The following is a 27,506-nucleotide window of genomic DNA, read 5'->3' as shown; positions in this document are numbered from 1 at the left end:
CCCAAGATAGTGGGGGATTCAGTGAAGGTAATGCCATTGAATGCCATGGGGTGATGGGTTATATTATTTCTTGTTGGAAATGGTCAGTGCCTGTCATTTGTGTGGTGTGAATGTTACTTGCCACTTGTCAGCCCAAGCCTGGATATTGTCCAGGTCTTGCTGCATTTGGACATGGATTGCTTTGGTATCTGAGGAGTCGCGAATGGTGCTGAACATTTTGCAAACATCAGCAAATTCCCCACTTCTGACCTTATGATGGAAGGAAGTTCACTGATGAAGCAGCTGAAGATGTTTGAGCCAAGGACACTACCTGGTGGAACTCCTGCAGTGTTGTCCTGGAACTGAGATGATTGACCTCCAACATCCACCGACCACCTTCCTTTGTTCTAGTTATGACTCCAACCAGCAGAGAGTTTTCCTCTTGATTCCCGTTGACTCCAGTTTCGCTAGGGCCCCTTAATGCCACATGCGCTCAAATGCGGCCTTGTTGTCAAGGGCAGTCTCTCTCACCTCACCTTGGGCTGAATGCTCTTTTGTCCATGTTTGAACCAAGGCTGTAATGAGGTCAGGAGCTGAGTGGCCCTGGCGGAACCCAAACTGGGAGTAAGTGAGCAGGTTATTGATAAGCAAGTGCCACTTGGTAGCACTGTTGATGACCCCTTCCATTACTTTACTGATGATCGAGAGTAGACTGGTGGGGTGTAAATTGGCTGGGTTGGATTTGTCCTGCTTTTTGTGTACAGGACAAACCTGGGCAATTTTCCACGTAAGTGGGTAGATGCCAGTGCTGTAGCTGTATTGGAACAGCTTGGCTAGGGGCATGTCAAGTTCTGGAGCACAAATCTTCAGTGCTATTGCCAGAATATTGTCAGGGCCCATAGCCTTTGTAGTATCTAGCGCCTTTAGCCATTTCTTGATATCACTTGGAGTGAATCGAATTGGCTGAAGACTGGCATCTGTGAAGCTAGGGACCTCTAGAGGAGGTCGAGATTGATCATCCACTCGGCACTTCTGGCAGGAGATTGTAGCAAATGCTTCAGCCTTGTCTGTTGCACTGATGTGCTGGGCTCTTCCATCATTGAGGATGGGGATATTTGTGGAGCCTGTTCCTCCAATGAGTCATTTAATTGTCCACCAGTAATCACGACTGGATGCGGCAGGACTGTAGGGCTTAGATCTGACCTGATGGTTGTGGGATCACTTAGCTCTGTCTATCACTTGCTGCTTATACTGTTTGGCATGCAAGTAGTCCTGTGTTATAGCATCACCAGGGTTGACACCTCATTTTTAGGTATGCCTGGTGCTGCCTGGTATGCCTTGAACCAGGGTTGATCTCCTGGCTTGATGGTAATGATATTGTGGGAGATATGCCAGGCCATGAGGTTACAGATTTTGTTTGAGTACAACTCTGCTGCTGCTGATGGCCCACAGCACCTCTTGAATGCCCAGTCTTGAGTTGCTAGATCAAACTCTATCCCATTTAGCACGGTGGTAGTGCCACACAACACGATAAGGGTATCCTCAATGTGAAGGCGCAAGTTTGTATCCACAAGGACTGTGCGGTGGTCACCCCTACCAATACTGTCTTGGACAGATGCACCTGCGGCATGCAGGGGTGAGGATGAGGTCAAGCATGTTTTTCCCTCTTGTAGGTTCCCTCACCACCTGATGCAGACCCAGTTTAGCAGTATGTCATTTAGGACTCAGCCAGCTCGGTCAGTAGTGGTGCTACCGAGCAGCTCTTAGTGATGGACATTGGAATCCACCACTCAGAGTACATTCTGTGCCCTTGCCAACTTCAGTGCTCCCCCCAAGTAGTGTTCAACATGGAGGAGCACTGATTCATCAGCTGAGGGAGGGTGGTATGTGGTAATCAGCAGGAGATTTCCTTGCCCATGTTTGACCTGATGCCATGAGACTTCATGGGGTCCGGAGCTGATGTTGAGAACTCCCAGGGAAACTCTCTCCCAACTGTATACCACTGTGCTGGCACCTCTGCTAGGTCTGTCCTGTCGGTGGGCCAGGAAGTTCCCAAGGATGATGATGGTGTCTGGGACATTATCTGTAAGATATGATTCTGTGAAGATGTCTATGTCAGGCTGTTGCTTGATTAGTCTGTGAGACAGCTCTGCCAATTTTGGCACAAGCCCTTAGATCTTAGTAAGGAGGACTTTGTATGGTCGACAGGACTGAGTTTGCCGTTGTCGTTTCTGGTGCCTAGGTCGATGCTGGTGATCCATCTGGCTTCATTCCTTTTTTGTGACATTGTCCTTCCTGTGTCTCTATAAAGCCCAGGACCACATTTTGTTAACTGATTTGTCAACCTTTTTTACCAACATCACAGGTACACAAACACCCCAGGCCTCTCTATTCCTTCACTTCCTTAAAATCTTTATCATTTAGCTTGTATCATTCGCCTTACCAAAATGTGTCACCTCACTTTTCTGTGTTGAATTTCATAAGATGCATTCTGATTTGATAACAGTAGGGGACACTAGTGTCTGTGGAATGTCTGTATTCAGTTTGACTGTAATGTATAGGCTACAACCAAGAATTGCTTATGTTCTAAGACCGTAGTCAGTCAGCAATTCAAAGGCCTTGTTTTGCACAAAGGAAGTAATTCAGGATAAAATAGTATAATATCATTTAATTTTTATAGTGATATCTTCTCCAAGTTAGACATTGTGTGTGAATCTATCTGTCCCCTGTGGGAAATGGTGATGTTACTGGAAATATCTGTGTTCAATATTTCAGATAAAATTCACCAATGAATTGCAGCAATTTTGTGTTAAAAATATCTATAATATTCCAGAAAAGTGATTTAGAAAGGTATGAATTACTTACGTATATCGCAGTGTAGAGCTTGTATGCAAAATAGGAAGCTTTGTCCCTAACACAAAGAACTATAAAAGATACAGATTAATTCTGGCAACAACATAAAAACTTTAAAATAGAATTTTAAAGATGTAACTTAAATTTAACAAATGCAAATTTGTAAACTTAATTCACTTACCAACTGCAACAAGTAATTCCTGAAAACATCCATCATAGCAGTTGGAGATTGCTTGTACAATATCTTGGCCAGACATGAGTTGGAATTGTTCAAAAGCTACAAGTAAGATTATGGAAAATTATGAAGTTTTTCAGCAATTTTCTAATAATCAACTTACAGTAGCTTAATAAGGTCAGTGTGCCAGTTGACTTTAGTGCAAAATATGACACGGAACACAGAAAAAATAACTGAGCACATTTCTAGTACCTGATCACTAATTAGATAAAATCATCATGGATGAAGTCATCATTGTTATTAATAAACATAATTGAAGAGGAAACATTACACTCACATAAAAATCTGATTTTAAGAAATTTATTTTTGATGTCAGGTTCTTAAGCAAATCTTTCCTAGATAGTATCTGCATTTGAAGTTCATAACCTACTGGCTGTGCTCCATCTTTTAAAGTACAAAGTACACTGTATAGAAAAAGTAAACAAGAAGCTTTGAGTTTATCTAAGATTTTATTGCACAAGGTCACACCTTATAATAGGGTAAAATGGCAATAGAAACATTTAGTGTGGGGTGCTAGTACCTGCTTATTTTTTACACTGTCAGTATCATCGATCACAAATCCTTTTAATTTACTGTCAGATTCATTAAATGAGCTATAAATATGCACAAACTTAACTAAGATTTTAATTACTTCATATCCAAATTTTACCAATCTGACCAGTATTTCAATATATTTTATTATGCATTGTAGACATTTGACAGTATTTATTACAAAATCTATTTTATTGACACATGTCCAGAAATTATAGTCTAGTGCTGAGTTGTTGCAAGCATTGGTGCAGTGGGACTTCTGCCCACCTGTTTGCTTTCTGCTTGACTCTGTCCAAAACCCCAAGAATGCAGCTTACCCCCGGTGCTACTGGAGCTGCTGGAATTCCAGACCAGCAGCTTACCACTCTGCCTTTGGGTGGAGTCCACAGCTCATGACTTTATTTGTGGGGCCTGGAGAGCACTCCTTCTCCTCCTGGGAAAGGTCTAATTTGAGGGTCTCTTTATCCTCCTGAAAGCTGTTGACCTGCTTCTTCCTACAGGGAGGTTGTGACCACTTCCCTGATCATACGAACATACATAAGAACAAGGAGCAGGAGTAGGTCATTCAGCCCCTCGTGCCTGCTCTGCCATTTAATAAGATCATGGCTGATCTGATAGTAACCTCAAATCTGCATTCCCCCTACCTCAGATAACCTTTCACCCCCTTGCTTATCAAGAATCTATCCACCTCTGCCTTAAAAATATTCAAAGACTCTGCTTCCACCACCTTTTCAGGAAGAGAGTGCCAAAAGACTCATGACCCCCTGAGAGAGAAAATTTCAACCCATCCCCATTTTAAATGGACAATCCCATATTTTTAAAACAGTGACCCTTAGCTCTAGGTTCTCCCACAAGAGGAAACACCCTCTCCATATCTACCCTGTCAATCCCCCCAGGATCTTCTGTGTTTCAATCAAGTCACCTCTTAGTCTTCTAAACTCCAGTGGATACAGGCCTAGCCTTTCCAACCTTTCCTCATAAAACAACCCACCCATTCCAGGTATTCATCTGGTAAATCTTCTCTGAACTGCTTTCAATGCATTCAATCAGGCCTGAGTTATCAATGGGACCCAGGTTTGCATATTATGACGTTGACACCTATTTCGCTTAATTGCAGTGAGTAGTTAAAATGGAGGTCAGCTGGAATAGGGCAAAAAGGCTGAATGCTTAATTTTCAAAGGACTTCCATACACCTGCAAATGCCATCTGTTCAGCCTTGGATATCAATCTTGGCAATTTGAATGGTGTGAAAATGGTCCCCTTTATAGTTCCTCAGAGCCATTTAGCAACTACAGAACTACAATCAGAAGTCTAATTCAGTTGCAATGTTCTCATTATTCCAGCTTGGTATATATGTACGATTATTTGCTTGTTCAGAGAATTAGCTGCATTCAGAAATCAGACTAGTTTCAATTGATAAATATGTAAATGGTCTTCAGTGTTTTGTGCAGAATCATCATCATGCTTGCCATATTGAGGTCTTCAGGAATCCATTGGAGCCTTGCTAGCTGACAACCAAAACAAGCTGTTTCTCCGAGTCTTCTGTGACTGGACATTTTTTTCATTATAATTCTGGTTTCATGGCACAATGGATACAACTTGAAGACAATGGCCTCATTTCAGTTTCCTAAACCATATCAGGGTGGAGAAACAATGTTCCGTATCTTTCCAACTGCACCGTGATATACAGAATTTGAGGGACAAAATCCTATTTCAGGTATTTTCTGAGTTGATTTTAAATCTGCTCATTTGACAGAAACCAGACAGATGGGCAATTAAAATCAATCCAAGGGACTTACACAGGATATGGATATATGGCACAGAAACAGGCCATTCATCCCAGCCAAAACAATGCCCACCTCCAATGCCACACTCTTTGGCCACAGTATTCAAACTTGCTCTTCTGAGCATGTGGTAAGGCTGACCGCCAGAAAGCAGCATGGTCTTTCTTTAAATATGCAGATCAGACTCTGATGCTGTAATGAGAGCCCACTTCTATTTTAACAATGGTACTGCGTAGGGAAGCGGTTGTGGCTTTCCCGCCACAACATGATGGGGAGAGGAGCCAGTCAGAAGAGAACCAAAGAGCTAACTTTTATTCTACTTTCCTTGTGGGCTCTCCTGAAGTACTGTCACCCTGACTTGCCCGAGTATAGGGAACCTTAGCCGTGGTCTCCTGCAAAGTGGGAAACATATTGTGAACACACAGATGAGGCCTGGGAGTTAAAATTGCCCAGATGTCATGCAGCAGAGGTCAGCAAGATTTGTTGACATGCCCACCCCTCCCCCCCCACACCCACCACCATTACCCTGACTCCCGCTCACCTGATTGCCATCCCAAGTTAAAATTGGGTCTTTTGAGAATACAGCTGACAATAGCATCATCTTATCTTTTCAACTTTGCATTCTCAACAATCTTGCTATAAACCAAAGGACAGAAGTAAAATTTGACTTAGGCAAGGACAATTCATCAGATAATTAAAATACAGATACAGATTTGCAGACTCCTCTCAGGTTGAGACTCTGCAGGCTAAAAATATTACGGCACCTAATTAAGCTATTGACCTGAATTAAACTAGGGAAGTTTAACTTAGTTTGTGCAAATCATTTTGAAAAAAGTGACATATTCTCATTGTGTAATAACATTATTTATTTAAAGTATGTCAGTCCAGGAGCAATAAGGAGAAGAAAAATTTCTGAATAAAAATGTTTTTTAAGTGAGAAGGCTTCTCATACATCCTTCTTAAAACATCAATCTGATCACCTCAGTTTTTGAAACTTATGCCACATAAATCATGGATCACTGTATTTCCAGCAGATCCTCTAATGTATTAGACTCTGGAGGTCCTGCTTCATGGGGCTGATTCCAACATGACTGGAGCACCTAATCAGAGGAAAGAAATCTTTGAGCTGGCATTGATAATGGACTTCATTTCTGCATGGCACTTGTGATAAGTTTGGGCCTGCTACACATTGCACATCTCCCACTCAGCTGGTTGTTCTCTTCACAAAGCCACAGTGATACCTGATGCTTTACCTGTTTGAAATAATAATAATTCACCTAGTCAGTAAATGGACATTAATCACTTGATGCTTTTCTATTTATAAATTAATTCTCAACAAATTATAACCAATAAGCATAACATCCAAATGAAGAAGAGTTGACCAAGTGATAATGTGTTCTATTTGTTACTCACCTTTTAGCTGTATGATTCCCTTGGGCTGAAGTGATATTTCTGGTCATTATGTGTAGCAGCATTGTTAAAGCATTGAAAATCTCCCTCTGGTCTCCATTTCCAAAGGTCTTAATGACCTTTGTCTTTTAACTTTGCAACACTTTGTTCCTTCTGCTTCATTAACTTTTGTATATTTCAACAAAAATGTAAGTTTTTCTTTGACCAATATTTGGGCCATGACATTTTTTCATCACCAGCTTGGCATGTTGCTGTTTTTCTTAATCCTCTAAAAGATCATATTTATTTTTGCAGCCATTTTTGAGCAGTTTTTCTTGTCTTTCATTGCTTTTCTCCTCCATGTTGGAAGCTTTACAGAGTATTCGAAGGCACAGCAAGTAATCAGTACAATGGCCACACCATTAACAAGTCACCCGCATTATCTTTTCAATTGCTTTAACTCGTCACTGCGGATCCCCAAATTTGCATAAACTTTTAAATGGCATCCTTGGAGCATTTTTACAAGTAGAAATTTGCAGGAATTGTTTCAAATCACTGTTTATTTTGAAATTGGTATTTATCTGCGCTCAGCTACATAGAAAACTGGCCTTACATTTTTAGTAACATTGCAAACTTTCATTTACAGCACTAGGTTTCACAGGAGTGTGCTTTTGCACTATCACACAAAAAATAATTTGTTCCCAGGACTGGTTGATGTGAACAAGGTAGCATTTATAGGTGCCTTGAGTAGGTGATGATGGGACCTCTTTTTGAACTGCTGCAGTCCTTGAGATGTTGCTTTAACTACGAATTTCAGAATATTAACCCTCTGTTGTTGAAGAGACAGACACATCTAAGTCAGGAATAGTGTTACTCAAGAAAACTTTCCACAACATTGCAGCTGTTGTTATTCTAGGTGGGTGAGGCTTCAAGGAAGGAAGCTATTGAAGCAAGCCAGGTGAGGTGCTGCAGTGCATCCTGTCGATAGTAATAATGTAACCTCAGTATGGCAGTGATGGAGGGAGTAGATATTCAGTCCAGAGACACTGGTCAAGCAAACTTCCCTGTTGTGAATAGTTTTTGCTAGTTCTTCTCGCATGATGTTGATGTGGTTGGCCTAGTTAATCATCTGCAGGAAGATTTTGTACTTGGGCATCTTGAAGGCACCATTTAAAGATTTACTCATGGTTCATAAATTGCTGCATGAGGGTGAAAACTGATGGTGCACTTGTTTATCATCAAACTTTAAAATAAATCAATAAGCAAAGACCTCAAGGGAAGAAACTAAGTGAGAGAAATGTGCTGACATTGCACAGGTAGAAGACACAGACTTATGTTGATTTCTGGGGGCAGGCAGCCTGCAGGCATTGAAGAACGCCATGCAGACCATTCCGGCAAAACTGCTGCCCATGAATGAATTCCTCCTCCTAATTTTTTTGAACAAAACATATGGTGGAAGAGTGCATTAAAACATTTCATCCTTCTTAGAGTTGAAATCTTTACTGTTTTGTAATTTTAAAAAATAAAATAGCACTGGAGGTGAATGGCTTCTGTACGCTCTTGTACTGTGGGTTTTTTTATTCTTTCACAGGATATGAGTGTCATTGTCTAGGCCAGCATTTCTAATGCCCATCCCTAAGTGCCCTTGAGAAGGTGGTGGTGAGCTGTCTTCTTGAACCACTGCAGTCCATGTGGTACACCCACAGTGCTGCTAGGAAGGGAGTTCCAGGATTTTGCTCAGTGACAGTGAAGGAATGGCAATATAGTTCCATCTCAGGATGGCGAATGGCTTGGAAGGGAACTTGCAGGTGGTGGTGTTCCCATCTATCTGCTGCCCTTTCCCTTCTAGGTGGAAAAGGTCACAGATTTTCAAGGTGCTGTTGAAGGAGCCTTGAGAGTTGCTGCATTGCATCTTGTAGATGGTGCACTTTGCTGCTACATTGGCGGTAGAGGGAATGGATGTTGAAGATGGTGGATGAGGTGCCAATCAAGCAGGCTGCTTTGTCCTGGACGGTGTCCAGTTTTTATTTTCCTGATCTAATCGAAATCTAAACCATTTAGCACGGTGGCAGTGCTACACAATACCACAAGGACTGTGGGATAGTTACCCCTATCAGCACTGCCATGGGCAGATGCATCTGCAGCAGGCAGATTGGTGAGGATGAGGTCAGGTCAAGTATGTTTTCCCTCTTGTTGCTTCCCTGACCACCTGCCGCAGAGCCAGTCCAGCAGCTATGTTCTTTAGGACTCGGCCAGCTCGGTCAGTAGTTGTGCTATTGAGCCACCCTTGGGGATGGACATTAAGCCCTTCACCCAGAGTAAATCCGCACCCTTTCCACCTTCAGTGCTTCCTCCAAGTGGTGTTCAACATGGGAGGGATTCTGATTAATCAGCTGAGGGTGGTCAGTAGGTGGTAATTAGCAGGAGGTTTCCTTGCCCACGTTTGACCTGATGCCATGAGACTTCATGGGGTTCAGAGTCGATGCTAAGAACTCCTGAGCAACTTCCTCCTGACTTTGCCACCACAACCTTCCTCATCCATGCTGGAAAATGACATTGTGCGGTAATTTGTTGATGAAAAAATCCTGATTGACTTCAAGCCCCCTTTTCACGTTCAAATAGATGAGCGGTCCCTTGAATGAAATGTCAGCAAGTTGTTAAAACCTATGAACTCGCTGTGTGCCTGCACCTTCAGGAGAGGATGGAGAATAGATTATTGGAATTTTTGTTCTGTACAATGTGAAATATACAAGCAACAAAATTCACTTATGAGCTTCAATTTTTTTTTCTGTTATTGTAACACTGATTCTAATATGCGCCAATACCACCAGGTTCCATATACAGTACATTGCCAACATAATTTTTGACTTGATTCAGTAAAAATAACTTCTACTTGCTGTAAAAATTTAAATAGCTCTTTTAAAAAGTAATTTGATTCTTGTTTTTTCCTAATCCAAGTTATATACACGCCCTTATGATTTTTATGGTTTCCGTATACTAATAAAATAAATCAGGGTGACCAACAGTGGAATCTTTAATTACCCTGCCACAACTGCTGATAGCTCCTTTTACAGAGGATATCTTGCAGCATATCTTTATGTTCCCCTGTTTTGTTTTGGCAAGCTTCCCAAAGGACCTACAATATCAAAAATTAAACAAAAGAATTAACAAAGTCATGTAATCTATTAGCTCCTTCAAACTCCTTTGTTCAATAATTAAGATAACAAAGTACATTTGAAAGTGAAGTGTGCAAAAAAAAAATTGTCTTTTACCGTGGCATCTTGTGCAGATATTTCTTGATTTTCATATCCATATCCCTCTTCTCTGGCTCCCTGTGAATTTTAGACAGCATTAATTGTGGTGACATAAGTAATTAGAACAAGAAGGGATTTACTATCACCACCTTCTACCAGGCAAATTTTTCACAGTGACCTGAAGATAGTATTTATGGTAATGCCCTCTATGAGTTTCTACAATGATTGCTTTCTCAAAGGTAAAATGCTAGGCTCCATGGTATAGAAGATCAAGAATGTTTAAACAAATGGGAGTGAAAATGAGGCAATTCAAAAAGTAAAGTTAAGCTTGAGTTTAAAATCTGTAGGCTGTAGGGAAAGTAGGAAAAGCTGTGGAATGGAAGGAATTTCACAGTTTTCAGTGGGAGATGCTGTGATGAGTCTGAGTGTTTTTTGGGCGCTCAGGTAAGTACTTGGTCCCCTGAAGGTCTGCATCTGAAAATCTTCACCTTGATTTCAATACTATTAGGGAGGGTGAAGACGACTTTCAATGGCATATTTGCTACTTAGGTGGAATAAAAAAGAAAAGCCCAGAAAAATAGTGACCATTGTAATATCAATAAAGGACAATAAAATAGAATCATTTACAGCACAGAAGGAGCACAATTGGCCCATTGGGTCCATGCCAGCTCTCCACGAAGCAATCTGGTCAATCCCACTACCCCGTTCGATTCCTGTTGCCCCGCAAGTTTATTTCCTTCAAGTGCCCATTCAATTTCCTTTTGAAATCATTGATGATTATTTCTGTTTCCAACATCCTCATGGACAGAGAGTCCCAGGTTATTAAGTTCTTCCTCATAGTCCTTGTGCCATTAGTTAATTGTGATAATGGCTGTGAAATCCTGGTTTTCCCAGGGACTGGATTTTACGTGCCCCCACTGGGCGTGTTTTCGGTGGGAAGGCACGTAAAGTAGAACAGGTGTCCAGCTCGTGACCTTTAGCCCTGGAGAATAAAATGCTTGAGCAAAGGTGTTTTTAATACTTTTGCTAAGCGCATAAAGGTTTGAACTTGTGTCTATGAACCTAACTGTGGACATAACGATTATCAGGACAGATAAAGGAGCACACTTGAAATAGCAACCTACCATTCGAGCCTCCTCCCATCCTTTCTTTTCAAACCCTGATTAGATTTTGAGTGGTGATGAGGGACAACACCCACTACCGGAAGGGTAGAACCAAAGGCATTAGGAGGGCATGGAAGAGGAAAGAAGTGCAAGAAACCAACAGAGGCCACTCCTCAACACAGGATTGACCACCAAAGATGGAGATGACTGAAAACCAATGCCACAGAAGACTGTGATTCTCCAGGCAGATGGCCACAGATATCTGTGCCCTTATTACTGAAGACCTCTGACCTCACACCTTGCAGCCTGGTCGCTATGCCCTGTAACTGTCCATCAAAGTCACTGTGACCCTGAAGTTTTTCACTTCTGGCTCCTTCCCAGGATCAGCTACCGACCTTAGTAGCATCTCAAAAATGGCTGCGCACCACTGCATCTCACAGGCCACTGATGCCCTCTTTGCCAGAGCTGGACCACACATCTATTTCATGACAGACATGGCCTCACAGGGACCGAGGGCATTGAGTTTCACCTCCATCGCTGGATTCCCCTAGATGCAGGGCATCAGCAATTGCACCCAAGTGGCAATCAGGGCATCAAGCCACCAGCCAGTGAGATCTATCAACGGTAAGGGCTTCTACTCCCTCAAGGTCCAACTGGCCTGCGATCACAGCAAAAACTTCCTCCATGTATACACACGTTTTCCTAGCAGCTACCATGACTCCTTTATCCTTCAGCAGTCCAGTCTGCCTTAGGTCTTTATTCCAACCCCAAAGTGTTTGGACACAACCTAGAGGATAAGGGAAATTATTCAAAGAGCTGGCTACTCAACTCTTCATGGGAGCCCCCAGCTGAGGCACAGAGGTGATACAACTAATGCCCCTGCTCAGCATGACCACCATTGATTGGTCATTGGGCTTCTGAGGACGTGATTCTAGTGGCTGGACTGATTGGGCGGTGTCTGCTTTATTCTCCACAACACGGTCCTACAGAAGAGGTGTGGTTCTTGAGGACAGTGACACACTGGAAGGAGACAGCTCATTAGCGAGAAGCAGGAGCAGGAAGTGAGAGAGGAGCAGGAAGAGGAAGCAGAGGTTGATGACACTGAACCTGGAGGTGCCCCTGCTGCATGATGAAGTGGTCTCCTTCTGCCTTCCTCTGGGATAAGAATCTCCCTCCTCTCCCTTACAGCTTCTGGTATTAAATCCATGTTGGCACTGATGATTTAAGGGTCTGTTCTGCCCTGGGTGCCAGGCCTCTGGTTCTCCTGTAACAGCTCGCCCTGCCTCCCCAACCCCTGTCTATGGTGGAGTGGAAAACTATTGTGCTAATCACAGATCTCTTCCTCAGGATAACCAGCAGATTGGTGATGGCTACCATGGGATGTTTAAATGAGTCCCACAGTTGATCTGCTCTACCTCCACTTCTGCCCCCATTGCCTCTAAGTGGACAGAAAACCCGTCTCCAAACCTATTAAGAGCACACCCTGTGAAAGCCTGAACTGTAAACAGTTTTCCACTTGAGGTGGGTTTCTGACCCAAAGGCAAACCCAGTCCTGTTTCCCAATCCTCTGTTGAAAATTCAGCCCTCTGTGTCTACTCTATTAAAACTTCTATTAGACCACCCTTCAGGCTTCCTTTTTTGAAATAATACACCCAGCTTATTCATCATTTCCTACTATGATTATGCTCCCAGGTCTAGTTTCACCCTTGAAAATCATTTTGCACCATCTCCTAAGTGTCTGTAGATCCTTTTTATAATATGTAAATATTGTAATTTTATAATTTTCTGTTTTTACTTAAATTTTCAGCAATTTCAGTTTTTGTTTTAGTTTTCCTCCATAAGCAAATAGAAAACAGACATGCAGCTTTGGAGATGTTTTTCCCTCTGAGGGTGCATACTATTCTGCCTTTAAAAAATAGCTGTAGGGCTACATCTATTTGCTCGCTGTTTTCTCATGTTAAAGTGCCGCTTAAATTCTCTCTTTCACATGATAGGTAGTAGTCGGGCCTCGAGCATTGTATTGATGTGAATCACTTTAATTTCTAAAGGTAATTACCAGTAAGTAATTGCTCAATACAAAGGGATGATCACAATGTTGCAAATGGGCTTAAACATAGACTAATCTAATACTGAGGAGCATCCCAGTTACAATGAAGCAACTGTAAAAATGCTTGTGAATGAAGATGGCGAGACCCTCAGACTCTTTCCCCCTGGCTTTTGTCCCACTCAGATTCAGGAGTTACTGTGTGCAAATGTTCACATTTTTCAGCAGAAGAGCTGCAGAAATCCCACAAAAATAGTATAAATGCACGTTGTGCCATTTTTATGGGTATGGGTGGTTTTCCATTGCAGTAATGACCTTGATGGAAATTCACACCCTTTATTTTTAATCTGATACTTAATATACAAAACATTAAATACTATTGTAGTTTTGCCTGCTCTGGAAACCAACGCATATAGCATCTGAGGGAAGATGCTTTTGTTAGGTGTAGGAAGTCATGCCAACACTAACTAAAGTTCACAGTTCCACTGACAGCAAACTTGTTTTGAAGGAACTACGCCCCCAGAATTTTTTTCTCCCCCTCCAAGCTGAGCCTGTTCAATCTATTTTACAGAAAATAGAGGCAGAAGTCTCACTTTGGCACTGATTCATGCCATTACAAACAAATCAATATGGTCACATTTTGACCGGTTTGGAGTTTTCAATTTGATTGAGCACTGATCCATTGCTCACACATACAAACAGTAATAATGTGAGTCAGTAGTTCCTGATGATATAGCATGTTATTTATCTTGCCTGAAACGACCTAGAGTCACCTTACACACACAAATAATAGGCCAAGACCCTGACCTGCAGCCAAAAAGATGTGAAGTGAATGCCATAACAGATAAATTCCCAGGAGGCTGAGAGAGCTAAACATTTGATATTTATTCTGCTGAGCACTGCAATGACATTCGAAAGCAAAGGCGAGTAAGACATTTTTCCCCTTTACATCTGGTGACCAGTATTGATTCTGCTCTAGGACAGCCATGACCAATCCTCACATATTATTAGAAACAAACCTTGCTCAGCAACCATAAAAAAGATCATTCAATAAATCAGGTAGCCTCTCACCACTCAAACTGTAATATTTATTGGTGGAGCTTTAAGAGCTCTAATATACTAATATACTAATTCACATATTATTATGAAGTGCAGACTTTGTTGACCACTAAAAATATTTAGTTTTTCAGAATAAATAATATTTGAAAATGATAAAAACAATAAAACTGCGGATGCTGGAAATCCCAAACAAAAACAGAATTACCTGGAAAAACTCAGCAGGTCAGGCAGCTTCGGCGGAGAAAAAAAGAGTTGACGTTTCGAGTCCTCATGACCCTTCGACCGATATTTGAAAATGGTTGAATAAAGTGTCATAATTTTGAAATAAAGATTTCATTGTTTAAAAGGCTGTTTGAACATATTTGTTGACAAATTATAGATAAGCCATGTGATCTTTAGTTCTGGACAATATATCAGGTGCTTGGGCAGAGTCTTGTGATTTAGCAATGGAGAGGCTTATTTCTTCTTCCTTTTGCAATGCTTGCTTAACTATTTAGTGAGCTATTACAAAGGGAGAGGAGTCTGAAAGTATATTGCTTTGATCCAAACTACATAGAACCACTGAATGATAAGAAGTTCAGTCAAGATTTGAATGTATGACCAATGCAACCTTGCAGAACAAATTTTCTAATATCCTATCCCAGCAATTATGGCCAGATTGTTTTCCTTTGTGACTGTGCAAAATATATTGGGGTTGCAATCATGATTATTACACTGCAATGTAACTGCTGAACTCACTAAAGTTTGTGGGTAAAAGGGGTGGCAAAATGATCAACAGGAGCCTGACAGATGCCATCACCTTAATGGGTGGACATTTCCTTTGTTTTTGATTTCTCTGAGGGTTTCTAAGCCTCCATAAATGAAAGCCCAGAGGAAAAATACTTGTGTTTGTTAAGGTCTTGTTAAAGGCCAATTTTGGGAAGGTCAGGCACATTATGCAGTATTGAATGATCTTTGAACAATCAACATTAATGGCAGGCTACATCTGCAGTGAGTCAGTGAAGACTAGTAAAAGTATCACAATAAAATTAGGTACATCATGATAAGATTATGTATTGTGCAGAAGATTTGTTTGTCCAGGAGCATGACTACGGTAGCCATTGACAGGTTAGTTTCTGTGAGAGAGAAACATTGGACAGGCTAGGAGAAGAGAAGGCATAGATAATGTACAACTTACATCAAGTCTTCAGCATCGCAGATGCCAGTCTTCAGCCAATTTGATTCACTCCACGTGATATCAAGAAATGGCTAAAGGCACTCAATACTGCAAAGGACCCTGACAATATTCTGGCAATAGCACTGAAGACTTGAGCTCCTGAATTTGCCGTGTCCCTTGCTAAGTTGTTCCAGTACAGCTAGAACACCGGCATCCACCCCGCAATGTGGAAAATTGCCCAGGTATGTCCTGTACACAAAAAGCAGGACAAATCCAACCCAGCAAATTACCACCCATCAGTTCACTCTCGATCATCAGTAAAGTGATGGAAGGGGTCATCAACAGTTCTATTAAGTGGTACTTGTTTAGCAATAACCTGCTCACTGATGCTCAGTTTGAATTCCGCCAGGGCCACTCATCTCCTGACCTCATATGGACAAAAGAGCTGAACTCCAGAGATGAGGTGATTGTGACTGCTCTTGACATCAAGGCAGCATTTCACTGGGTATAGCATCAAGGAGCCCTAGTGAAACTGGAGTCAATGGGAATCAGGGGGAAAGCTTTCTGCTGGTTGGAGTCATACCTAGCACAGAGGAAGATGGTTGTGTTTGTTGAAGGTCAATCATCTCAGTCCCAAGACATCACAGCAGGAGCTCCTCAGGGTAGTGTCCTAGGCCCAACCATCTTCAATTGCTTAATCAATGATCTTCCTTCCATCATAAGTTCAGAAGTGGAATGTTCGCTGCTGATTGCACAATGTTCAGCACTATTTGCAACTCCTCAGATACTGAAGCAGTCCATGTCCAAATGCAGAAAAACCTGGACAATATCCAGGGTTGGGCTAACAAGTGACAAGTAACATTCACACCACACAAGTGCCAGGCAATGACCATCTCCAACAAGAGAGAGTCTAACCATCTCCCCTTTACATTCAATGGCATTACCATCACTGAATCTCCACTATCAACATCCTGGTGGGTTGCCATTGACCAGAAACTGAACTGGACTAGCCACATAAATACTTTGGCTACAAGAGCAGATCAGAAGAAAGAAATCCTGCCTTCCCAAAGCCTGTCCAACATCTACAAGTCACAAGTCAGGAGTGTGATGGAATACTGTCCACTTGCCTGGATGAGTGCAGCTCTAACAACATTCAAAAAGCTTGACAGCATCCAGGACAAAGCAGCTCGCTTTATTGGCACCTCATCCACAAACATTCCCTCCCTCCACCACTGACACACAGTGGCAGCAGTGTGTACCATCTACAAGATGCACTGTTGGAACTCACCAAGGCTCCTTAGACAGCACCTTCCTAACTCACAACCGCTAGCATTAGAAGCACAAGGGCAGCAGACACATGGAGCAGAATTTTGCCCTTGATGGGCGGGCGGGCCTCACTGACTCGGTGGCAGGCGGGCAGCTGATCGCAGCCACCAAAACGGGCCCCGCCACCATTTTAAGTGGGCGAGCTGCCGAACGGCAAGCGCTATGCGCTTCCTGTGTGGGCAGAGGGGGATTCCCCAACTGCCAGAGTGTGCTGTTTCGCGCATGCACGCGAAAGAGCGCACATCTCCCTGAGGCTAAGTGCTGTCTCAGGGAGAGCGCTGAAAGTTTTTGAAAGTTAAAAAATAGAAAAATAAAAAAATCATTAACATGTCCCCCTCATGTGACAATGTCACACGAGATGGGACATGTTAATAAATATCACAGAAACTTTATTAAAGTTTTTAAAAACCGACATGAAACCTCATCCCACTGGTGGATGGGGTTTCATGTTTTTTCAGAAGCCCACTGGGTCTCCTGGCCTGCCAGCCAGCCTTAAGGTTGGACGGGCAGGGCCTTTAATTGATTTAACTAACCTGTCAATGGCCTCAATTGGCCATTGACAGGTTGGTGGGCGGACAGCTGGTCACGCTGTTTCCCTGCCTTCCTGAATATTTAAACGGGGCGGCATGACATCGGGGAATCTCCTCGGTGTCCTCCCACGTCATTTTCCTTTCAGCGAGTGGACCCCGCCCCCTGCTCGCCGACGGAAAATTTCTGCCCATGGAAACACCACCACCACCTGAAAGTTCTCCTCCAAGTCACACACCATCTGACTTGGAGATATATCGCCGTTCCTTCACTGTCGCTGGGTCAAAATCCTGGAACTCCCTCCCGAACAGCACTGTGGGTGTACCTACACCACATGGAATGCAGCAGTTCAAGAAGGCAGCTCACCACCACCTACTCTAGGGCAAATAGGGATGGGCAGTAAATACTGGCCTAGCCAGCGACACCCGCATCCCATGAATAAATTAAAAAAAAACACCTTTTTAAGATAATTAGCCAAAGAATGAAAGGGGTGATGAGGAGAAATTGTTCTATGTAGCAGGTTGTTATGACCTGGAATGCACTGCCTGAAAGGGTGGTCGATACAGATTCAATAACTTTTAAAAAGGAATTGGATAAATACTTGAAATGGAAAAAATTGCAAGGCTATGGGGAAATAACATGGCAATAATTGGATAGCTCTTTCAAACAGCTGGTTTGGTAACAAGGGGATGAATGGCCTCTTTCGTTGCTGTACCATTTTATGATTCTATTATAAGCTCTCAGTTGAATTCTGGACAACTAAGAGCTGGCGTTAGTTCCACTGAGGCCTTTTAATACCTAATGAAGAAGGCAATTGATTACCTTTAGCAGAAGCTTTGCTGGCTCCATCAGGAACTGAAGAAATAAAAATACCTTTACCATTCTGCCTTCAAAGTAGCATGGAACCCCTCCGATATTTCGACATTCAATTGTGGCAGACGCCTACGATGTAACCTTGGAGGCAACAAGAGCAAACCTGACCATACAGTTGACCCTGTGTCTCAGATCAACAATTGGGTCTCCATTATTGCATCTGGGTAGCTGAGAATTCCCTTCTGCCAGCCTTCTGCTGGCTTGCAGAGCAGGGCCTCCAGAATTTTGGCCCCCAATTTTTTTCTGTAAGGGACTGCAAGTTTTGATTTTTGGCATTCCTGTATTTTCATTAGCAGTTTGTGATTCCTGAAGAAAAACAGCCCACTTTTTTGTAAACAGCGCTATTTTGGCGCTTTTGCCTTAAAATAGCAGATGAGAAGCTAGATTTTCTGCTCTCAGTCTGGGGCGGGAATTGGTCAGAATAGTCTTTTGCCCACCATCACTTGCGGGATTTGCCATCAGGAGTAACAACAAACCCTTGAATACGTCTGCCCAATGATGTATGGTGTATTCAAAGTGACCAGGGATAATACATCAAATTTCATTACAATCATAGCAATGCTGAATGTAAGTATCAGCAGCATGTTCCTGACATCTATGGCAGAGGGAGGCGACTGAAGAAGTAAACGGTCCCTTAAAGGAATGCACTCCATTGCACCCGAGACCTGCAAGTTATTTTTCTCCTGTTTGCAGGCTTTACAGTGCAGACAGGAATCCTGCTGGTCATGTGCCACAAATGTGTCATTTAGGTTGAAGCTGACAAAGATCATTGGGGTGAACAGCAGAGAGGTTGCACAGGTACGAAGCCCTCCGTGCTTACTCCATGCTAGCTTTCTGTCAAAGTGGAAAATCTAGCTTGAGGAGTAGATAAATGACATCTTTAATCAATGTGACTTTTATGAAAATGAAATATATTAAATATATTTTAAAATTGCAATTCTTTCCTCCAGAAGCCCTAGGAACATCTACAATGAAATGACTGATCAACTGCTGTCGTGAAAGCCACTTTTGACAAAGCACTCAGGATGGAGAGTCAGTTATCACCCTCTTAACATAGCAGAATGCTGCATATATCAGAAATAACTTATTATCCATCAAATGTGTATTTCCATTTAAAGAGCCTAAGATACAAGTCAGTAGCTTTTGCTTAGTTGGGCATCTGAAACACATGGACTCTATCGCCATTTTTAATAGTCTCCAAATAAAGCTGAGTAATCCACATAGCTAGACTTTCTGTTTACTTAATATGAAACACGCAGTGCAGAATTTTACTAGCCCCTAGTTGGTAGGCTAGGAGGCAGGTGGGGTGGCGGGGTAGGTTGGTGGGGAAGAGTGGGTGTTGTGGGGAGATGTTGGGGACTGTATTAGTGGCGGGCTTTTCAAATATCAGGGAGCTGCATCAGGAGAGTTCCTGGACACAGTCTTGCTGCTGGGCCATCTTACCAGCGGCAGGACTGGGGGAGGCCAGCTCTCTCGGTGGCGGCACCAAGGCTGCAGAGCTACCGGCCCTCTGATTGGGCTGACAGCATACATTGCCAGGCCGCCATCCTTAATTGGAAGATTATGATTTGGAAGATTGTCTCTGCAGTCCTGCTGCCCTGCCTGTGCATGAGACCTGAAAATGACACTGATATTGGGACCTACTCGTTCCAATTAAATCCCTCCATAATCTCTCTCCATAGGGACACACCCCATTTACCTATCCTACCATAGAGACTGTACTTTGGCACAGTTGAAAGAATTGACCCTGAGAGCTATGCTGGCAGGAGTCTAAATCCTGGTAGGACCGCCCTAACCAGACAGGTTGAAAGGGAGAAGCCAGATTAAAGTCCAATCATCCTGGCAGGAAGTTGTGAGCCAGGCTAGTGACCTGTCATGTTAAAATCCCTTTCATACGATCCAGCAGCGAGATGACTGTTACAAACATTTAGGAAAACGATTTGAGCAATCTTATACGCCTCAACCTTAAGCTGCTTGGAACTTTCCTGTCATTGCAAAAGGACAAGAAAGGCCAAAATTCTCATCACCTTTTCTCAGCATGTCCCAAAAGAACCACACACAGCAGAATCTGGTATCCATTAGGATCTCCAGGTACTGATATGGATTAACAGTTAAGAAAGATGCCCTTAAATCTTGCAATCAAAACTTTCAAGTAAGAATTAAAGAAAATCACTTCCACTGTACATCATTTAACAGAAGTCAGAGAGCTTTTCAGTCAGGTTTCATTTTCTACTGGAAAGATAAATTTAAGTTATTTTCACATTTTTGGGCCAGCATAAGAAATCATCAAAGTTACTACTTGAGCATTATAGACAATGTTTTTCCAATCAGGACACAACATTAATTTCACAAAACAGAAAACATATGATACAATATAAATAAGTTGCAAAATACCTGTGCAAGTATCATTAGGGCATCCCTGAAGTGCCCAGATGTTTCTGAATCAATATCCTCTTGAAGTGGTGCACCAAATTCTAAAAGCAAAACAAAAAATGTGCACATTATATTGTTAGCCATGTGAAATATTCAGTTTTACAAATTATACAGTGGATAAGATACTGTACTGGTTATAGTACTAGGTTGGTAGCCCAGAGGTCATAAGTTTAAACCCCAGTATGGTTATTTGTGAATTTGATAAATTTGTTTGTGAGCTAATACCAGAAACTAACAAATCCTCATAAAAACTCAATTAATTATTTGCCTTATTCAGTTTGAAGTACACATGGCTTGAGTCCCAGTGTTAGAGTAACTTTTAATTTCCTCTGAAGTGGCTGCAGTGTGCTCAGTTGTGGTGGCCATAGCATTAAATAATAAGGAAAAAAATGGATGGGTCTATTAGCAATGACCCAGGCATCATACGAGGACAAGTCCTGGGTATTTTCAGCCCAGTTGATCCTCCAAGGTCTTTCTCACTAACATCTGAGGACTGGTGCTACTCATGCAACAGCCTGAATCATAGCAACATCAATTTGCATTTAAATAGCATCTTTAAGGTAGTAAAATGTCCCAAGGTCTTTATCATATCTATCATTAACCAACCCAATGCTCCATCATTATCCCGGGGTACATCCTGTTCCATACAGGCAATGTAGTAATATACATTGGTGCTGTATGCCATGAAATCTCATGAATTCAAGTCAATTGTCAAAGACACCAGTCATCACAACACCAGGACATCACTACAGGAGTTTGTCAGAAAACCATTGCCAGCTCCTTTATCAGTGAGCATCTGTCAATCATTTGGTAAGGAGCATGCTGTTTGCTGCTGATTCTACAATGTTCAGCTTCGTTCACAACTCCTCCGATATTGAAACAGCCTAGATATCATCCAGCTTTGGGTTGACAAGTAATAGGTAACATCTGTGCTACACAAGTGCTTGGTAATACCACCAGCAAGAGAAAAAAAAAATTCTCCATATACTCCAGCAGACCATGGCCACTGAGTCCCTAACATCAATATACTGAGGGTACCATCACTTTTCACCCTTGTCATTGCAATTTGTGAAGTTCAGTAGTGCCTTAGTGAGGAAATCTTTAAGTGGTCTCTCCAAGGTGGCCAAGTACAAAATTGTAATGTAGATGTCTAACTGGATCAGCCATTTCAGCACTTTGGCTAGACAACTAGGCCATAATCTGGGTACTCTTTGGCAAGTGGTATGCCTTCTGGGCCCACAATTCTCTTCACTAAGGCTTAAGTCAAGTTTATGATGGAACTTTTATCAATTGGCTGGATGGCTACAGCCAGAAAAAAATCAAAAAACTAGATACCATCCAGGAGAAAGTTTAATTTTGGCTGGACTCAATACCCATCCCATCCATCACCAGTGCACTATGCTGTGGTATGTATGATCTATAGAATTTTTTGCAACAACTTATCAAACTTACTTCAAGAACACCTTTCTGTCCTGCAACCTGCTACTTACTACTTAGAGGGGCAAGAGCATCAATTTCATGGGAACATTATTGCGTCCAAAATCCCTTCCAAGAAGTTGATCTGACTTGGACATATATGGCCATTTCTTCATTGTTGCTAATTCAAAATCCTGGAATTCACTACCTAACAACATTGTGAGAATGCCATCACAATAAGGACTGCAATTGTTCAAGCAGAAGGCTCACCACCACCTTCTAAGGCAACTGAGGAGGCCTGGCCAGCGTCATCCACATCCAAAATCAAATAAAACAAAATAGCATGGATCTTGAAGGGCTTAGTTTCTGCAAAACCAAACTGAGAGGCATTTTACTATTTGAATGTATTTGTAAAAATTGTATTACGCATCATGTAGACTTCATTGATCGCGTAGATCTCACTGTTTGTTCTTGAGGCAAGAATCTCAATTAAACAGTTTTCATCTGTGCCTGCACCCTTCATTTAAAAGAACAAATTAAAACATTCACAAAAATGATTTTAATAAACCCAAATAGATTAATCAGGTATTGAAACAAATGCAATTTATGGAATGAAAGGATGAACATACTATTAAATATTATAATTTGTACTAATGATGGTAAAGAAATGATTGCATTTTGCATCTTAATACTAACATTAAGCTCAAATGCAATGGATTAAGGGGGGAATGATATTGCAAATAATACTTTCAATAGGTACATGCCATGTTTTGATTTTTTTCATACTGTTTCCTGTTTGAGTCAAGAGAAAGATATTAATAATTTCTACCAGGGAGGATGTATGAGCAGATATATGAGCTGGTATAGAGACCTACAACCTCAGTTTTTTAATGCACTGGTTCAAATCTATGGGCAGAATTTTCTCTTCGGCAGCCGATGCGTAAAATGACACGCGGTGATGTTGGGTGTCCCGATGTCACCATGCGTCATTCAGGTCTTCTATTCAGCAGGCACATACCAGAGGCGCTGAATTGTCAAAGGCCTGTTAGGGTCATTAATATGCCAATCAAACTAATTCTCAATGCTGTTCTCAATATGAAATTAATCTCCCTGAGAGGCAGCTCTGTGCCTCAGGGAGACTTCTGTGCTCTTTTGTGCAGATGCGCGAAAGAGCACAGGTCCTGACTCTCCCTCCTGCCCCCACCTGCACATTGGCCCACCCATGTTAAATGGCGGTGCGCAGCTGATCGCGGGCGGCTTTGCGCCTGCCCTTGCCCATGCCCACTCCCGACCGGCCCACCCAACAGGCAGAAGATTCTGCCCAATGACTTCAAAGCTATATGAGTTGTCAGTTTCAGTGTTATAATAATGCTTGAAACATATTAACCTTGTTTGTGGTTTGATTATTGATTAATATTGTTCTGTGTAGCATAATTTCCATTTCCAGTTCCATACTAGAGTTTACCCTATCCTCTTGAAGTGGCACAGTTGTAAAATCAGTTGCTACACAGACAGCAGTTGAAGAAGAATGTGCTTGTCCTTCTCAGGCAACCAGGAACAAACATTCACTTGCTCCACCATCAACAAACAGTGGCAGCAGTGGCTACTATCTACAAGATGCACCAAGGCTCCTTAGGAAGCACCTTCTAAACCCTAGAAGGGCAAGGGCAGCAGATACATGGGAACGCCACTGCCTGGAAGTTACCCTCCAAACCAATCATCATCCTGACTTAGAAGTACATCGCCATTCCTTCACTGTCGCTTAGTCAAAATCTTGGAATTCCCTCACTAACAGCACTGTGGGTGTACCTACACCACAGGGGCTGCAGCTGTTCAAGAAGGCAGCTCACCACCACCTTCTCAAGGGCAACTAGGGATGGGCAATAAATGCTGGCCTAGCCTGTGATGCCCACATCTTGTAAATGAACAAAAAAAAGGAATAGGCAATAAATATGTCCTTGCCATCATTGGTTACATCCTGAGGACAGAATTAGGTCTAACCATTGTACTGCAATACCACCACTTTCATCTTGATGCAAAATGGTTTTCAGATCACATCAATTAGAAAGTGTTTGTGAGTCTAAAGAGTCAGGGTGATCTGACTCCTAACTGTACTTAAGCAAAGCAATGTGAGATCACCTCCATTAGGTAATCCTCATCCTTGGGGCTTTGCACCTATAGCCCATGGAAAATTACATTTCAGAAATGTTTAGGTGCTGTAATAATTAAAAATTAACCAACCAGAGAGTGAGGGACTGCACATGCCCAAAGCTCTCCTTTCAATGAGTAAGATATGCGGGGCAGCAGAACAGTAATTCATGTCCATGATATACAGATCTCCAAGCTGCCCAAGAACTAAATCTTAATGTAGTATCCATAGTCTAACATTACCAATAAAGAGATAATAGGCATAGAGATAAATGAAGGCCTGCCAGGCATAGTGAATATTGGAAATTAAAGTGGGTTGGAGTGCAGACCCACAATTTTCCTACATTGAAATAAATGGGCAAAAATCAGGCAGGTTCCTTTACACATGTACCATCTAATTTTCAAAAATTTACAACAGTGACAACACTTCAACAACACTTCATTGGTTGTAAAACACTTTGAGACCACCTCAGATAGTGGAAAACACTATAGGAATGCAAGTTTTTCTTTATTTAGGTGATTCAGTATACCAGGGTGCAGACCCAAGAAAATCTTTCTTATTACATCCCAGGTATATCTTATGTTGATAGAGCACTGCCATTTTACGGGGGAGTTTTCAGGCAGGCTGAGTTTCAATATTTAACCTCCACCGGGTCGAGTTTGTCCTGTACCAGGTGCTGTATCTGCAGCAACAGGAAGTTTGACAATGCAATTTTTATTATTCTAGTGTGTTAACATTATTAAGACTAACTCATTTATCAGAATACAGGATTGGCAAAACAATCATATTAGTGCAACAACATCTGCATAATTCTCCATTTCCCTGTTGCCAAATCTAACAAATTACTTTGGATGATGTTGCCATTTTAAGGTACAAATATTGCTTTAAGATGGCCTCAGACAATCAATGGCAATCAACAAGTTGCAAAGATGATAATGAGAAGAAGACTTTAAACTGAATGTGACCTTGAACCTAATGGAATTTTAAAAAATGATTTCAAATTTTTCCCCTACCAATTAGATTTTTTTTGACATCATCTTGAAAATTTAATTAGTGGCGTTGAATTAAATTCACCGGGGCTGTCTGTCAAATTAGAATTCATTGCAGCATTAAGTCATGGAGCCAGGTTGAGATATCAACTCTGCAACATAGCACAACAACTAATAATGTGAAATAGCTTATCAAATCACCGTTCAGCTGCTGTACAGGGCTAGAATGCTTGGTTTCTTGCTTTTCCAAAAGCGATAACTAATCATACATTTTCAATCCATACAGCACAGCAGATGGGCTCTGATTTTCTGTTGTAACTTAACAATAGTTGAATGTGATTGCTGCCCTGCCACACTAACCAGAATAGGATCTCAGATTTTAAAAAATATATCTTATATGAATACATAACCTTAACACTTCATTGGTTGTTAATTGTTTAGCAAAGCACAGATACTTCAGCACAGGAGGACCTAGGTCATCCTTGTACATTTTCTAGCAAGCAGCCAGCTACAAATCAGTTGCCTGGTCTCTTAATCAGGGAATAGTGCAGGCCATGAAAGAGTGCAGGCCATGACTCAGCCTTTTCCCCTCACCCACACAGGGAGTGCACAGCGCTTCTGGGTGCGCATCACACTGGGTGGGCCTTAATTGGCCTGCCCACGCAAAATGGCAGTGCTCAGGTGACCATGGGCGGTGATCGGCTGTGCATTTGTCCACACCTGCTCCCGCCCACCTCCCCTGATAGGGAGAAAATTCTCTCCTATGTTGCAGAGTGTAAAGAACATAAGTAGGTATCACTGTCACCCCTCCTCATTCAAACTTCATTCAACCTTGGATGAAGTCTGCTATTTAGATAAGTCTATGTTTGATATAAATATTCATTGGTGTGATAAGTTCAATAACTTGAAATCTTTACAGTTTCACGCAGGCCATAAGCTCTCAGGATTCAACTCTTGGGTCCCTTCGTAGAAGCGCAAATTTGAATCCCAGCTTTAATTGCTAGGTGAGCTTGCCTGCATTCATTTTGATTAGTTTTGGTCACTAGGTTACTTTATTTACTAAATGAGGTACTTCAGTTGTGGCTGAGCATGGTTATGAAGGAAGACAGCAAGCCCATTAAGGATTATTGTTTGGTTCTAGAGGCTCTAAAGTTAAGGGGTTTATGAAGTCAAATCTCAACCCTAAAATCCAAGGCTGGATCCCTAGACCTCTTTTGTATATCATGGAAATGTATAATTTTCCAGTACTCCCACCTCCCCACCACACAGCCACACACTGTCAGATCTATCAGGCCTCAAAACAGTATGCAAATTTAGGAGTGGAATAATTGCCTGGGAGAGTAGAAAACTTTTAATCAACAAATGCAATAGGAAAATACTGAAAGGATATAAATGCCTTTAATATTGGAAAAGTTTTAATTGCACATGTAAACATTGTCATTAAAAAGCAAAGACAGTTCTGTTATTCTATATGATCTTGTTACTTGTCTGCCTTCTAACTGAGAGATCCAATTAGACTACCCATTCCACCATAAATATACTGCTAAATAAATTACTTATTTTTAAGACATCATAAAACAACAATCTTTCATGTTTTCATTTCATAAAAATATAACAAGAGTGTTTATACTGTACCTTCATGGCATGTCTCAGTTCATGAGCGTCAAAGAAGGCTGGTGGATACATCAAACCTACCATTACTTCTTTGAAATGGTTAGACAATTTCTCCTTAAGTTCGGAGACCAAATCCTGTATTTGAAAGGAGATATGTTCATTCAGGAGCAACATGCAATTACAGCTTAATCTGTCAATAACCTGCTGCCAATTCTTGGTTAGTGAAAGAATCTGTCTGCTAAAGAATTTTATGTGTGTTCAAGAAAAATCCAGCAAACTTTAAATTGTACTTTGAAATTAATAAATGTAATACAAGTATAATGCTAATAAGACTAATATTAATACAATATTACACTGAAAAAATTGCACAGATTTAACAATTTTGCCATGTACGCTGATGACATCCAGCTTTACTTTACCACCATCTCTCTTGACACTTCACTGTCTCTAACTTGTTTGATATCCAGTACTGGATGCACTGAAATTTCCTCCAGTTAAATATTGGGAAAACCAAAACCATTGTTTTCAGTCTCAGTCTTAACTCTATTCTCTAGCCGTCAACCTTATCCCTTTCTCCGGCAACTATCTGAAGCTGAATCAGGCATATTTGAACCCAACATGAACTTTTGACCACATATCTGTGAGATCACTAAGACCACCTGTTTCCACCTCAATAATTCACTTGCATTGCCATACTGCAGGGCTATGGGCCAAGCGCTGGAAAATTGAATTAGTGTAGTCAGATCTTTGTTGACCGGTGCGGACACGGTGGACCAAATAGCATCCTTCTG

General features: G+C 41.7%; 1 protein-coding gene across 1 annotated transcript in view; it reads right to left on the bottom strand.

The window, feature by feature from the left end:
- The window catches only part of LOC121273017 (annexin A10-like), a 194,980-nt gene that overhangs the window by 15,722 nt on the left and 151,752 nt on the right, over positions 1–27,506 (bottom strand). Inside the window, exons 4-10 of the mRNA XM_041179992.1 lie at positions 26,737–26,850; positions 22,390–22,480; positions 20,509–20,588; positions 10,044–10,103; positions 9,814–9,907; positions 3,014–3,109; positions 2,845–2,903 (exon numbers count right to left, since the gene is read on the bottom strand). Of these exons, the coding sequence (XP_041035926.1) occupies positions 2,845–2,903; positions 3,014–3,109; positions 9,814–9,907; positions 10,044–10,103; positions 20,509–20,588; positions 22,390–22,480; positions 26,737–26,850 (594 nt within the window). The remainder of the gene's footprint in view (positions 1–2,844; positions 2,904–3,013; positions 3,110–9,813; positions 9,908–10,043; positions 10,104–20,508; positions 20,589–22,389; positions 22,481–26,736; positions 26,851–27,506) is intronic.

The sequence above is a fragment of the Carcharodon carcharias genome, chromosome 1 (genome assembly GCF_017639515.1).
Source record: "Carcharodon carcharias isolate sCarCar2 chromosome 1, sCarCar2.pri, whole genome shotgun sequence".
In the NCBI taxonomy this organism is placed as follows: domain Eukaryota; kingdom Metazoa; phylum Chordata; class Chondrichthyes; order Lamniformes; family Lamnidae; genus Carcharodon; species Carcharodon carcharias.
The sequence above is the reverse complement of the archived record's forward strand: the minus strand, read 5'-3'. Positions and strand labels throughout refer to the sequence as shown.